The 14,723-nt window shown below is 42.5% G+C and overlaps 1 protein-coding gene across 1 annotated transcript in view; it reads right to left on the bottom strand.

Moving 5' to 3' along the window:
• Gad2 (glutamate decarboxylase 2) overlaps positions 1 to 14,723 on the bottom strand; it is a 64,395-nt gene that overhangs the window by 32,047 nt on the left and 17,625 nt on the right. Inside the window, exon 8 of the mRNA XM_036187106.1 lies at positions 6,346 to 6,425. Coding sequence (XP_036042999.1) covers positions 6,346 to 6,425 — 80 coding nt within the window. The remainder of the gene's footprint in view (positions 1 to 6,345; positions 6,426 to 14,723) is intronic.

Here is a 14,723-nt window from a genome sequence, read left to right as displayed (position 1 = left end):
TGCACTCCATCTCCACACAGTCCTTCCACTGTGGACCAAGCCCTGTTCATGTTACTACTATAGCCACCAATGTCCAGCCTCTAACCCACATGCTCTCTGCATTAAGATGATCCTGCATACAGAGCTATAATGCTGCTTCCCTGATTAGAACACCTCAGTGACATTCTGTGATTTCAACAGTTTAAGCCCTATTCTGACAAGGACATTGTGACTACGTCCTTCTAGACTTTCTTATTGTTATGTGACCCATGTTTGGGATATGCTCTGGTCCCTACCTGGAACAATCTTTCCTATCTTCTTCATCCATCTAATGCCTACCATCCTTTCCTCGACAGGTAGAATTAGGTGAGTATGGACCAATGTGCCCCCCCCCATTATAATACTTCCCTTGCTCATCAATTGCTGCTTGCTTCATGGCACTTGTACCATCTATAACCGCAAGCATCGTGCCTACCCCTGCACTGCAGTCAAAAGTGTTACTCACAGGTCCCATGCTGATCATATGTGAATTCTGTACCCTTCCAAATTATCATCCATGTAACACACACTTCTTTTCTAAATCTTTCAGAAATATCTTTTTCTTCAGTGCCTTTATCTAACTCTGAAAAAGCCCTCAGTTCTATCCACAGATATTTCCCCCTAAATATTAATGTACTTTTCTGTCCTTAAAATACACAAACATGCCACTAATTTGGGTTCCACTAATTAAAAAATCTGTGACTATCACTTCCAGATGAGATTATACCAACTTTGAAAAAAAGAATAGACCCAATGACACACATTCAGTAACCCTATCACTGAGAATATTAAAAACTTTACTAGAAATATAACTCTTAAGTTTGGGTTTGTGAGTTAAAGAATTTAATTTATACTTTACTCTTTTGATTGTAGTTCATTTTTATGCATAAAAATAATTTTCAGTTACGGTAATATCCATTAAAATACAAGTGATGAATTGGGAGTTTATATTGTCCTATCTTACTCTACTTTTATTTGAACATATGTGGTAGTTGGAAAGAAAATGGCCCCACAGACTCATAGGGAGTGGCACTGTTAGGAGGTGTGGCCCTGCTGGAGGAAGTGTGTCGGGGTGGGGGGTGGGGGGGTGGGGTTGGGCTTTGAGGTCTCAGAAGCTCAAGCTAGGCCCAGTGTCACTCTCTATTCCTGCTGCCATTGCGTCCAGATGTAGAACTCTCAGCTCCTCCTCCACAACCATGTCTGCCTGATTCCCACCATGACAATAATGGACTAAACCTCCTGAAACTATAAGCCAGCCCCAATTGAATGTTTTCCTTTATGAGAGTTGCTATGTCATGGTGTCTCCTCACAGCAACAGAAACCCTAACTAAGAGAGTATATATAAACTTAGAACGGTGTTTGATTTTCCACTGAAGAGAACACAGTCCAATCAAATGAAAACTTAAATATGTGGCATCTCTTCTTTATGGTTTCAACTAAGGACTGAGTTTCACTCTAGACACACCAAAGCCAGTCCCCGTGAGTGCCAAAGGAGGACAGCTGTGGGGATCCTCCTCCACATGTGGCTGTGTGTCTGTCTGTCCTTCTGAAGCTGCACTCTGATTTCCTTCACTAGAACAGTCCTCTCCAATTGTGAACATTTTACAGAAAAATAAGAGCAAGCTTGCCACCCCAGCCCCCATTAGACTAATGTGACCACTTGGAAAGAGCAGATCCAGGGAATGAGAGCAAGAAACTGAGGCCCAAGGAGGCGCTTGCCCAGTGTTTTCTCTCACGTGCAGATGCTGTTTTAATTTTTATATTGTGGAAGGGTATGAGTACAGGTCATAAACTAAAAAAATAGAAAGGGACAGGAGTAAATACATGTGACATGAAGGCAGAGGGGACCACTTGGAGCCAGAGAAGAGGAGGAGGAGGGCTGAGGGGGTCTGGAGCAGGATGATTAATAGAAAGTATACAGCAAAATGCCATAACAAGATCCATTAATTTCTGTGCTGATTTGGGAGGGAGGGAGGGAGAGGTGAAGGTGAGCAGGCCAAGAGAGTTTAGCGAGCAGTTCCAGGTTTCCATTTTGGGAAGCCTGGGTGAGCTCAGGAAGCACACCAGAGCCTTGCTTGCCACCCCTCAGTGGTTTTTTAAACTGGAGTTCTGCCTGCCAAGGCCACATCCTTGGCTCCTGACCACAACACTCCGATTTCATTAAATCTGGGACCTCATTCTTAAATGTATACTAAAAGATTACCCTAATTATCAAGGCAACATTAACGACTTTGCACAGTTACTAACTTTTCCTCAGCCTGCTCTGACATGCTGCTGCTGAGACAGTGTGTTGGTGCCAGTTTCGATGAGCACTCTGGCACTGTGCACTCCTTTTTATAAGACATTCATTATGATTTAAGTCAGCATTGCATGGAGGAGTCCCCGACACAGGGTATTCACTAAAGAATAGAAAAATGGCTTCAAGTAGTAATATCAGAAACAGATGCACACTGGCATATATATACGTGCTACTCTCATTCAGGATACATAGTGGGGGGGAGGATTTTGTATTTGTTATATGAAGCAGGCATCATTTCTTTCTTCTTTTTTTCCAGATAAAGAAACGGAAGCACAGAGAAGCTCTTGGCTGAGCTAGCACTTGAGCTGAGATTTGGAGTCAAAGCGTCAAGCTCCATTGCCAGCTCTGTGGATTTACTACAGTGCTTTCTGATATTACACATTACTGTGTATATGTGCTTCAGTAACAGGGGAAAATATTTACATTATCATGTCAAGTTAGAAAAAGAAAACAAAATGTGATAGAGAAAGGGAATAGTAAAAGGAAAAGAGAAAGAAAGAAAGAAAAAAAGAAAGAAAGAAAGGAAGGAAGAAAGAAGGAAGGAAAGAAGGAAAGAAAGGAAAGAGAGAGAGAAAGAAGGAAGGAAGGAGAGAGAGAGCGAGTGTGCCAACTTAAATGCTTAGAAAAGAACCTCCCACAGTTTAGATACTAACAGCCCGACAGTATTTGTAAAGTTTTTTAGGTGGAAATATTTCCGTATTATTTTCCTCATTTAATAAAGCAATCAAGTACTGCTTTTGGTGGTAAGATTATAATGTATCCTTTTAGAATGTTGTGCTGTTTCCTATGTCCCCTGCCCCAAGTTTTTCTCTACATTTTCCTCTTTACTTCCCACTTCACAATCTCCCGCCCCCAGGCTTTCTTTATTCACCAAATGTTTCTTCTCTGTTTTCTCTTTCCTAAAGAGACAAGGAATCTGTTTCTTCCTTTTTCCTGTTGTCTCCCTTCCCCCACCTCCCTGGCCTGCTTTCCTTCCACAAGGCTATGAGCAGAAGGAGAGAAGGCTCCAGGTCCCAACTGTCTGATGGCTCCTCACCCTCAGTGCTTCCCGGAGTACAGACATGAGGAAGGGCACCTAGCAGTGAAGCCTTTCCAGGAAAAACCACACAGCACTGTTCAGTTGTGGGATAGTTGCACTGTGCGAAGATACAGTGCTGTGATTGGTGTAATAAAGAGCTCAATGACCAATAGCTAGGCAGGCCGTATAGACGGGACTTCCGGGCAGAGAGAGGAAGTAGCAGGCATAAGGGAGATGCCAACAAGATGTGGAGAGAGTCAGATACACAGAATGAAAGACAGGTAAAAAGCCACATGGCAAAATGGAGATGCATAGAAATGGATTAATTTAAGTTATAAGAGTTAGTTAGGAACAAGCCTAAGCTATAGGCTGAGCTTTCATAATTAATAAAAAAAACTCCATGTCATTGTTTGGGAGCTGGCTGGCAGTATGGAAAAAGACTCATTACATTCATTCTCTCAAATGACTTCTAAAATAGTTAAAATAAAAAAAATTAACTTCGAAATTAAGGACGACTGGCCCGTTAGTGATTCTGCGTCTCTCTGGAGTTCCTTCCCAGCATTCCCCTCTCCCTGTGCTTTTCTCTACTTCTTGCTAGCTAATGACACCTTTTGGGGCCTCTGTGCTGACAGACCTGTCCATGGTCCCTTTTGAATCTTGTCCTCCTTCTGTTCTTGCTCTGTCTTCTTTCAGACTTACCCTTCCCTTCTGAGCATGACACTGTCTCTAATTAATCCCCTATTATGAGGCTGGACCCTTGCTGTGGGTATCCCACTGAAGGCCACTTCCATGGTTACACCTGATTTTCAATAGAGCAAGAGCAGCAATACTTATGCCTTAATGTGTGGAGCCAAGAGCACCCCAAGCTTTCATGGGTCACCTGTCATCCTACTGGGATTCCATGTTGGGACATCTGTTAACTAGGCTGGTGACTAAGTAGGCCAGAGGGCCAGGTATGCCTGGTGATCTTTTATAATTTTTGGCCTTTTATTTAGATTAGCTGCACATTCATAATAACTTGAAGTTTAACTCCATATATTCTATTGTTTTCTATTTAGAAATCTATTTCCCTTCAGCAATTTATTCTAGCAATACAATAAAGAAAATAAATAGGAAGCTGATGCTTCTTTTTTGTCGGTTACTCTTCAAATCTTAGTTCTTACACACCTTACAATAAGGAATACGAGACAGGTCCTCTATTAAGATGTGGCAAGATCATGACTGCAAGCCTTTATCACTTCCTGTCATCATTCTTTCTTCTTCTTCTTCTTCTTCTTCTTCTTCTTCTCCTCCTCCTTCTCCTTCTCCTCCTCCTCCTCCTCCTCCTCCTCCTCCTCCTCCTTCTCCTCCTTCTTTTTTGTTTTTTTGAGACAGGGTTTCTCTGTGTAGCTTTGTGTCTTTCCTGGATCTTGCTCTATACACCAGGCTGGTCTCGAACTCACAGAGATCCGCCTGGCTCTGCCTCCCAAGTGCTGGGATTACAGGCGTGCGCCACCACCGCCTGGCCCTGTCCGTCTTCTTGCTTGAGCCCCTTTTCTAGCCCTCCCTTGCTTCCTGAAGGGTGGTTTCAGCTGTTTCATGTTTAGAGAAAAGTGTTTTCAAGTTGTCTTATTTGTTGATCTACCCAGGTCAGAGATAGGTTCAGCTCTCTCCCACTCAAAGGAAAAATAGCACGTACATTTCTCTCTTCTCTCTGTCTCTCTATCTCCCTCTCCCTCTTTCCATTTCCACCTCCATCTTTCTCTCTCTCCCTCATTTGTTTAAAATGAGGTCTTTATGTGTAGCCCAATTGTCTGGAAGCTGAACCCTCCTGAGTGAGGGGGTTACAGCCAAACACTATTGTGGCTGCCCCTCCCCCATTATAAAAACAAGGTGTTCATTGCAAATAAACAAAATCAGGCAATAAATAAAGTGACAATCATTAACCTCACCACTTGCTGTCAATGCAGCTGTCGATCCGTCTTTTGGGGTTTTTAGACCTTTCCACATCCACAGGGCCAAACATATTTGCCACAAATTTGTTTCTCCCTTCTCTGATCAGGCTCACTCCTTGTGCCTCATAATATGTTCCATCCTACTTCCTCTGTGGCTGGACCTGAGGTATTATTCTGTCTTCTGCAATTGTCCCTGACTTTTCCTCCACCCATCTAACACTCCCTCAACTCCAGCTTCTTTCCACCTGCTTCACTGAGTTTCACACACCCCAGCAACACACAGAGTATACCCTACACTGAAACTCCAACCATGTAACAGTCACCTTCTAATCTACAGCATCTTCCCACTTACATCCTCTGCTGTCAGAGAACTGAGATGGTGCTCTGAGCCTGGTGACATGGAGGGCGGTCAGAGCACGGCTGTCTAATAAACACCTTTGGACTGATAAATGGCTCACTGACCTATTTTGTTTTCATTTAGTGAGAGTTCTTACTCAGTCCTTTAAAGACTGGATCTGATTTTTCATAGCTTCCAGATTTATCAGTCAATGAAACTTTACATGGATAGCCTAAAGATGGTTTTCACTGCTCTCCCCACAGTAGTATCATACCTATTTTCTAGAAAGCCGTGAATTCTGGGTGCCAATTAAGACAGACTTCCCCCAAGAGAATCCTTTGGTGGCTGCCCAAAGCTGATGAGCTGATGGGGCATCATTTACTTCAGCAAGTTTACATAATCCATGCAGCTAAGCGCTGTCTCCGCATCAATCACTACTGCAATCGCCCGTTGCTAATGTGCTCAGGTGAGAAATGTCCCTCTGCACCAGCTACTGAGGACAGTTTTGATTGATTTAACAAGGGTTCCAATTTATCCAGGAGTTGTGAAAGGCTCAGTAGTTTCAAGGAACAACAGCTGGAGACTCCAAGCAAGTTTGTGCTCCAAAGAAACAATGTGTGGCCATGTCTCAGATTGAAGCACAATTGCTGCCCAAAAGACATCACCTCTTTCAGACAAAGAGGGACCTGTGGGGAGTTTTTAAATTGTTAAGTGACAGGGTTGCAGATTCGTCACTCACCTCTCATCACACTTAATCAGAATCACGCTGTCTGTCCCGATTCCTAAGGCTGCAGCTCCCTTCTTGAGAGAAAAGTGACTCTGTTAAAAAAAAAAAAAATAACATGACAGTTTTATAATTAGTTCTTTATGAAGCCAAGATGATGTTCCTCTTTTGACTTTCCTCCTTTCTTTTCCTTTTGCTCCCCCAATGCCCGGGGTTCTCACAGGATAAACCCACTCACCTACCCTGGGTTTTTGTTTGTTTTCATTATATATGTGGTTTTCAAATTTAAATTAATTTATTTCTATGTGTATGGATGTTTTAGCTGCCTGCATGTCTATGTACCATGTGGATATCTGGTGCCCACAAAGGCCAGAAGAGGGCATTGGATCCCCAGTGACTGGAGTTACAGACATTTGTGAGCTGCAATGTGGGTGAATCGAACCAGGGTCCTCCAGAAGAGCAGCCAGTGCTCTTAACTTCCCAGCTATCTGTCTAGATCTCCCATTATATGTTTTTAAATGCACTACTTTACTAATTCTTTGAGAATTTCATATATGCATACAGTGTGTTTTGATCATATTTCCTTCCTCTCCTCCCCTTAAGTCTTCCCGTATCCACCCCACACCCCTTACACTCCTTCCAACTCCATGACTTTTTTTCATTACAGCCAACTGAGTCCAGTAGTTTGTGTTACCCACATACTCATGGGGTGGAGCCATTCACTGCAGCATGGCCCACCTACCAGGGGACCACAGCCTTGAAGGAAACTCACCCTTCCTTCCACAGCAGCCATCATTCCCTAGATCCTCACCTAGGGAAGGCATTTCGGAGTCCCTCCACACTCTAGTGTAGAATATAGACTGTTTTTTTTTTTCTTGCACAGGTCTTGTGTAGTCACCTACAGCTGCTGGAGTTCATGAGTACAGTGGTCCTGTCATCTCCAGAAGACACTATTTCCATCTGCTTTTCCCGACCTCTAGCTTTTATAATCTTTCCACACCCTCTTCCATGACAGGCTCCAATCATTGTGGGATTGATGTGATACAGATGTACCTTTTGTGGCCGAGCACTACTCAGATACTTAATCTCTGTACTTTGACTAGTTCTCAATTTCTGTGTTAATGATTATTTCCTGAACAAAGAAACTTCTCTGATGGGGTCTGAGAGCTACAACACTCTATGGGTATGGATATAGAAGTTTGGAGGGCAATGTGATACTGAGTTAACTTGGCAAGATAATAAATAGTAGTAGGTTTACCTCTGTGGTTGATGAGTTCCCCAGCCATGGATTCTTGGTCAGATGCTAGGCATGCATTTCTTCCTGTGAGCATGCTTTAAACCCAATTGGAAACCATAGGTTTACATCCATAACAAGCATGCCACTGTTTCATTCATCTTGCTATATTGTTATTAAAGTTTTAAGGGATCATGGTTGGGTAATCACTGATGGCATTAAAATATTATGGTGAAACACATAATTGTGCAACTTAAATACCATGTTAACCATCTCTGAGAAATAACCATGTCTGTGTTCTTAACTGTTTTCACATCATTGTGCAACAGTTACCACCATCTACTCCATAGAACTCCTTCATTGTATAAAACCAAAACTCTTCACTAAACATTCTCTCTTTCCTCACCCCTGACTTGGTCTCTGTCAATTAGACTACTTTAGGCATAGCATCCACTTGTGTCGTCCACTACAGCTGCTGGAAGTTCATGAGTACAGTGGTCCTGTCATCTCCAGAAGACACTATTTCCATCTGCTTCTCCCTGACCACCACCCTCTTCTTGGTCTCTGTCAATTGGACTATTTTAGGTATAGCATTCACTACATTGTGGATACTTTGGTTGCTTCTACCTTTGGGCTATTGTGGCTAATTCTGCTAGAAACCCAAGTGTACAGATACTTCCTTCCTTAAGATGCTGTCTTTAATTGCTTGAGGTACATAGCTAAAGGCAGAATTACTGGACCATATGGTTAATAGAATTTTAACTTTTGAGAAACTGCCATACTACTGTCTACAACTACTGTGTTATTTTTACACTCCTACCAACAGCACACAGAGGTTGCCATTTCTCCACATCCTCCCATTGCCCAGGCTATCACTGACTCTCTGGTGTCAAGTGATTCTATTGCCTCAGCCCCCTGAAGCTAACTGTGTTCTGGCTTTTGAGGACAGTCTTCCTAACAGATGTGATGGTAATACCTTGTATTTTTGATGTGTGCTCTCTAAGGAATGATCTAGAGTCTTCTTATGTGCTTCTTCTTTGGTGAAATGTCTATTCAAGTCTTTTGGTTATTTTTGAATAGGTTGTTTTGGTTGTTTTAGTTATTGTTGTTATATTTGTTGAATTCATCTGGGTTTCTCAAGGAAAGAAAAATATATTGAAAACTGTAACTGGATGTGAGGTCCCAGCAAAGCAATCCCACCCCACCACCGTGTGTGTGTGTGTGTGTGTGTGTGTGTGTGTGTGTGTGTGTGTGTGTATGAATGTGTATGTGAGAAACAGAGTGTATGAGGGTACATGCATAGTTCAGCATGTACATGGAGGTCAGAGGACAACCATGGATATCAGTCCTCACTTTTCACCTTGAGACAGGGTCTCAATTAGCCAGGCTAATTCTGCTCCCCTGGCTTTGGATACTTCTCCCATGTTTACATCTTCCATCTCTCAGAACAGATACACTATGATTACAGACATTGCGCTACTGCATCTGGTTTTTATGTGGGTTCTGGGGCTTAGTCCCTTGGTTGTCATGATTGTATGATTTACCCACTGAGCCATCCCCCAGCCCTGAATTAACTTTTCACAAACACTTAGCAACTGCCTCCAGTAATAATACACTGTATGACTCTCAAACTCACATTTTGCTCTTCAAAGATTGCCTTCCTTCCTTCTGATATTTTTAAAGCAGCATACAAAGTAATGGTAATGAGTTTCATTATGGCATTTTCATACCCATTTTGTTTTCCTTGATCCGTCTTTTCTAGACCTCTCCCCTATCCTCTGTCCCCATCTGGCTGGTTCCCTCCCTTCCTCTACTGGTTCACTTCTGCTTTCACATAACATGTGTTCTATCACACACACACACACACACACACACACACACACACACACCTGCCCCCTTCTCCCCCCGCGCGCACACACAACATCTTAAGGTTTGTTTCTCCTCTTGTGCTCATTGTCTAACTCCAAGAAACTATACATAATTGTTCACAAACTTAGTGACATTATATGCATTCAAGCAGGAAGAGAAATTGGTCCTAATTCCAACACTCTTCCTCTGGAATTCTAGGAGGTCTTAAGTGTCTGGGGCCAGGCAGGTAGGTCAAACTGACAGCCTGCTGCCCAGTTTGTGCTTTTGCTTTTTGCTTGGAATCTGGGTCTTGATGGCTGTAATCACCTTGGCATTTGGAGAGCTGGGGAAGGCTAACGTAAGCCCAGCTGTACTGCATCTGCCCATCAGCCTCTTACGATTAACTACAGATCATTAAGCTGTCCAAAAGGAGATCAGCTCCCTCAATTTACATCTCCAAAGGGCTGCTGAGTGGAATTTTAAATCATGGTTCTAAATAGGCATGTTCTTCTCAAGTGCCCAGTCTCCACTCGTCTGAAATTTTAAGTATGCAGTGCATGAACTCGTAACAGGTATATTTTTAGGGAAACTGTTCGATAGAGCAGGAAATCACATTTGTAGCAGCAAAAAAATAATATCAACCAATAAAGGGGACACGCGAAAGGGATGAATTTTAAAAGCTCGGGGTAGCTAGAAGTAATGAGAAAGGGCCGTTATCTTCATTTTACAACCACAGAATGACAAGGTGGATATCTGTTACTAAGATACCTGGGAGCTGGGAGAAAGAGCTCAGTTGGGACAGGGATCTTAAGGGTGTGTGACACCTGTCTCCCTTCACCCCTTCTATCACAAACCGATGTTCTCCTTTGTAGTTGGCAGAGACTAGGGAACCCAGAGCAGACGTTCAGAGGAAAGCAGTGCTCAGTCTCTTATTGTCACGAGAGCTCAGAGAGGCCAGCTGTCCTGGCTGAAAAAGCACAAATACCTCAAATTGTGCCCCCAGAGAATGTGCTCTGAAGCTCCAATCTGCAGATTGGCAAATTGTGGCTAAGTAAGAGATCTGATGCACCTGCCCATGAGAGGTGCATTCTCATCTGATCTTTAGTGAGAAAGAACAGGGATCTGTAATTGAGGAGTAATTATGAAGGTAATTGATTGTTGTAAAAATGCCACAGATTTAAGGAAGCCCACATGCCCCAATAGAGAGCTTAAAGATGGAGAACAAAGGTGATATGAGGCATGAAAAAAGAAAATTAGGCACCAAGCACTATTTATATTTCCAGGAAAGGGAGCAGAGGCATATAGCTAAGTGGTATTCACAAATAGTAAGGCATCTATGGGGAGGAAGGAAATTGAGGGTCATTTAATAAGGAAGAAGCAGCAGAGACAAGTTGAATGACATGCCTTTCTATACATGAGAAACATATGACAATCATTTTTAATCCTTGGTCCCTTGTAATGGAACTACTTGTAGATGAACCAGAGGAGAACAGCATCTAAAAACCAATCTCCTTCCTGGATGCTGAGGATTCTGGGGAAAGGGCATCCAGGGAGAACTAAGAGGATGCTTGTCAAGAACAAACAGGTGTCCACTGGGGAGCCAGCCCAGCCTGGTAGATTCAGTTGAGGCAGGTCCAGTCCCCTCCTCTCTGCACCAAGGCTGAGAAAAGTGTCCTAGCATAGGCCCCAGGCTCCAAAAAGCCAGCGCATGCGCCAAGAACAGGGGAATCCATGGCTGATATGTAAAATTAAATTAATTATAAAATAAAAATTTGTATAATGAAAAAAAGAACATATAGATGGTCTTCATGTAGGAATAGCTGTCCCAACAGTGGGCTGGAAGGGATACTCTATTCTGGGTGGCTTCAGAAAGCAAAATTATGAACAAATTTGGAAGCCTCAAGGATTAAAATTTGTCTCCCAATAATGAATATTAGTATAATATTCTATTCATGGGCACATTCCTCTTTTGTCTTCTGACTTGGAAAATGTAATAAAACTTTGACAGAGCTTAGTACTTATTTAGGACTAAGTCATATTTCCATTCATGGGTAACATATTAAAAACTAAGCCAAAATTCTAGCTTGATGGAAAGTTTTGTTTCTGTATTTTTTTTTTTTTTGTTGTTGTTGTTTTGGTTTTTCAAGACAGGGTTTCTCTGTGTAGCTTTGCGCCTTTCCTGGATCTCGCTTCTGTAGACCAGGCTGGCCTCGAACTCACAGAGATCTGCCTGCTTCTGCCTCCCGAGTGCTGGGATTAAAGGCATGCGTCACCACCGCCTGGCTTGTTTCTGTATTTTTAATGTTGAAATATTGAAAACTTCTAGAGGAAAATACTTCGGGATATAGATACAGGCAACCGTTTCTGAGCCACACTAGCATAGAAAGCATCCCCAAACGGACAAATGGGACTTCATGAAATTAAAAGCTTCTGCACAGCAGAAGGAACTATCAACAGAGTGAACTGACAGCCTGTGGAGTGGAAGAAAATCTTTGTCAATTCTACTTCAGATAAGAGGTTAATATCTAGCATATAGAAAGAATGGCAAGAATTAAACACCACAAACTCCCAACTTCCAAGCAACAAATGGGCCAATAATCTGAACAGACAGTTCAGGTTCAAAAAAATAAATGCAAATGGCAAATAAATATTTTTTAAATGTTCACAACCTCTCTAGCCATCAGAGAAATGCAAGTTCAAACTACTTTGGGATTCGAATTCGCCTCAGTTAGAATGACTATAATCAAGAAAAGAAATGGCAACAAATACTGGCATATGCCTCACAAGGCTACGTGGGGAAGGAGGAACCCTTATACATTGCTTCTAGGAGTGTAAACTAGTGTAACCACCATGGCAGTCAGTGTAGAGGCTCCTCAGAAAACTACAAATAGAGTTGTCACATGACCAGGTGTACCATTCCTGGGCAGATACCCAAAGGACACTACAGAGATTCCTGCACGTCTATGTCCATTGCTGCTCTTTTCATAGTAGCCAGGAAATGGAATCTGCCTAGATGTCTATCAAGTGATGGATAGATAGTGGTCCATACACACAATAGATTTGTATTGAAGTATGATGAAAAATGAAATTATGAAAATTCCAAGAAGTTACCCAGGCTCAGAATGACAAAACATTGTCTCTCATGTGCAGATCCTAGCCTTTCAGTGTCACATATCCAAATGAGAGTAAGAAACCTAGTCTGGAAAAAAGGAGGCTTCAAAGGAGGGCGCAGCACAAGTCAAAGGGAATACAACACCTGGAGCAAAAGAGCACAACAGGAAAAGTGGGAGCAGGGAGATGAGGGAAAGACTCTGTGTGTGTGTGTGTGTGTGTGTGTGTGTGTACCAAAATGATGAAAGTCCCGTATGGAAACCTGTTATATCGTAAGCTAATTAAAAAAATATTTTCAAATAAATTATATTGGTAATTTAGAGATAGTTTATATGATTCAGTTTGCACTGAAAATATATTTTGAAAATTAAGCAAACTTTCTAGTTTTGAGTGGTATGCAATTTTCCAATAGGAATCAATGAGAAGCCAGGCCTGAAGACACACAGTAATCCCAGCATTAAAGAGACTGAGGTAGGAAGATGGCTTAGTATTCCAGGCCAGAAGATAGATAACATGAGCTCCAGACTGGCCTGGAGAAATAAGGAAGGAGACAGATGGAAAGGATTATCCTCAGTGAAAAATGGGAATGTCCGCTGGAAGAGGATCCAATTTTAATCCTTCCATTCATCTTTATGGCTGCAGTTTGTGGTATGGGCTCCTTCAATCTTTTAGTGTGTATGCATGTGTGTGTGCAATATTTCAGTGTGTGTGTGTGTGTGTGTGTGTGTGTGTGTGTTTAACACTGAGTGTCTTCAATCACTCTCCATGTTATTTTTGAGTCAGGGTCTCTCACAGAACCTAGAGCTCACTGGTTGGTAAACTGGCTGCCCTGGCCAATAAGCCTTTCCTCTCTCTGCTTCTCCAGCGCTGGCATTATGAATGCACACGGCTATGCCTGGCTTTATTACATGGGTTCTGGGGGATTAAAACCAGGTCCTCATGTTTACACAGCAAACAGTACTGACTGTGCCATCTCCCAGCCTGTGCTCCTTCACTTCTAGTAGGGACAAGTTTCACCCTCTTTTGGTGATGATGGTAGGAGAACAAGAGGAATGACAGGCAGCTCTGGGACAAAGCAGTTCCTAGACTCTGAAGTCTTGGCTTGTTGGCTTCTCTCCTTCTGTTAGAATTTAGATGGGAAGTCTGAAAAGCCACTGCAATTCTTCCAAGCCACAGCTAGTCACATGCAAATATTTCATTATTTTTCAGTGTATCACAGCTTTTACTAGTCTTGGAGGAAACAAAGATGATTTAGTCAGCCCTCAGTACCCAGCCATCTCTTCTACTCCCCACACCCCTCCCACCCTCTAGTTCAGTGGTTTGGCCATTCTCATTGTCATTGAGCTTGCTAAAATTACTTTCAGTCATGACATTTGCTTACTGATCCATCTTCCAGGACTTCAGTACTTACTATTAAATTGTCTTTCTGGTGATTATATGTATCCATCCTTCATTCTATGTGGGTCTTTATATCAGCTCCACAGTGAGACCTTTTATGCCTACTCTGTGAAATAGCCCACTACTGCCATATGGAATTATAGAGTGATAACTGGTTCACTGTCTGTTTCCTAATGGAACAAAGGAACTGTATGAGGATAGACTTTGCACATGGTTGATAAATATTTGTTGACATTGTTGGCCATATGCTCAGAGAGTAAAACCAGGAAAATACCCACTATTTATTGGTTAGGATATCTGGCCACAAATGCTAGTGTTGAGGTGTGAGTTTGGTGGCTAGCCAGATCAGAGTTCTAAATGGGCAAGGTCCATCCTGAAAGCAAATCCAGAGTTTTTTTCTGGTTACTCACCCCAGAAGGCTTGGAATGGGATCCTTCCCAAGCATGGGGCAGCCACCAGCTCTTCTACCCTGACCATCTGCTTGGTGGAAGAGAAGCAACCCATAGACTTCGAATGAGGAAAGAGAAACGGCATGGCAATTTGTGACTCTCAGCTCCTAGCCCTTCAGACTTTGCGTCAAATGCCCTACTTCCTATACTTGAGGGCCATCAGTTATCTTTGGACTTGATGGTTTTTGATGGGTACCCCTCTTAGAGTTTTGTACAATGGGGATTTCCAACAATTAGATCTGGAAGTCAAATCTACGAATGACCTAGAATCTGCCTCTTTGACATTTCTCAAGGGGTTAATTCCCTTACTCCTCAGTGACCCACAATACCAACAGAATTTCCCTTGTCCTCCT

Source organism: Onychomys torridus, chromosome 5, assembly GCF_903995425.1.
Source record: "Onychomys torridus chromosome 5, mOncTor1.1, whole genome shotgun sequence".
NCBI classification, from domain to species: Eukaryota; Metazoa; Chordata; class Mammalia; order Rodentia; family Cricetidae; genus Onychomys; species Onychomys torridus.
Note: the sequence above shows the minus strand (reverse complement) of the source record. Positions and strands in the feature narration are given on the sequence as shown.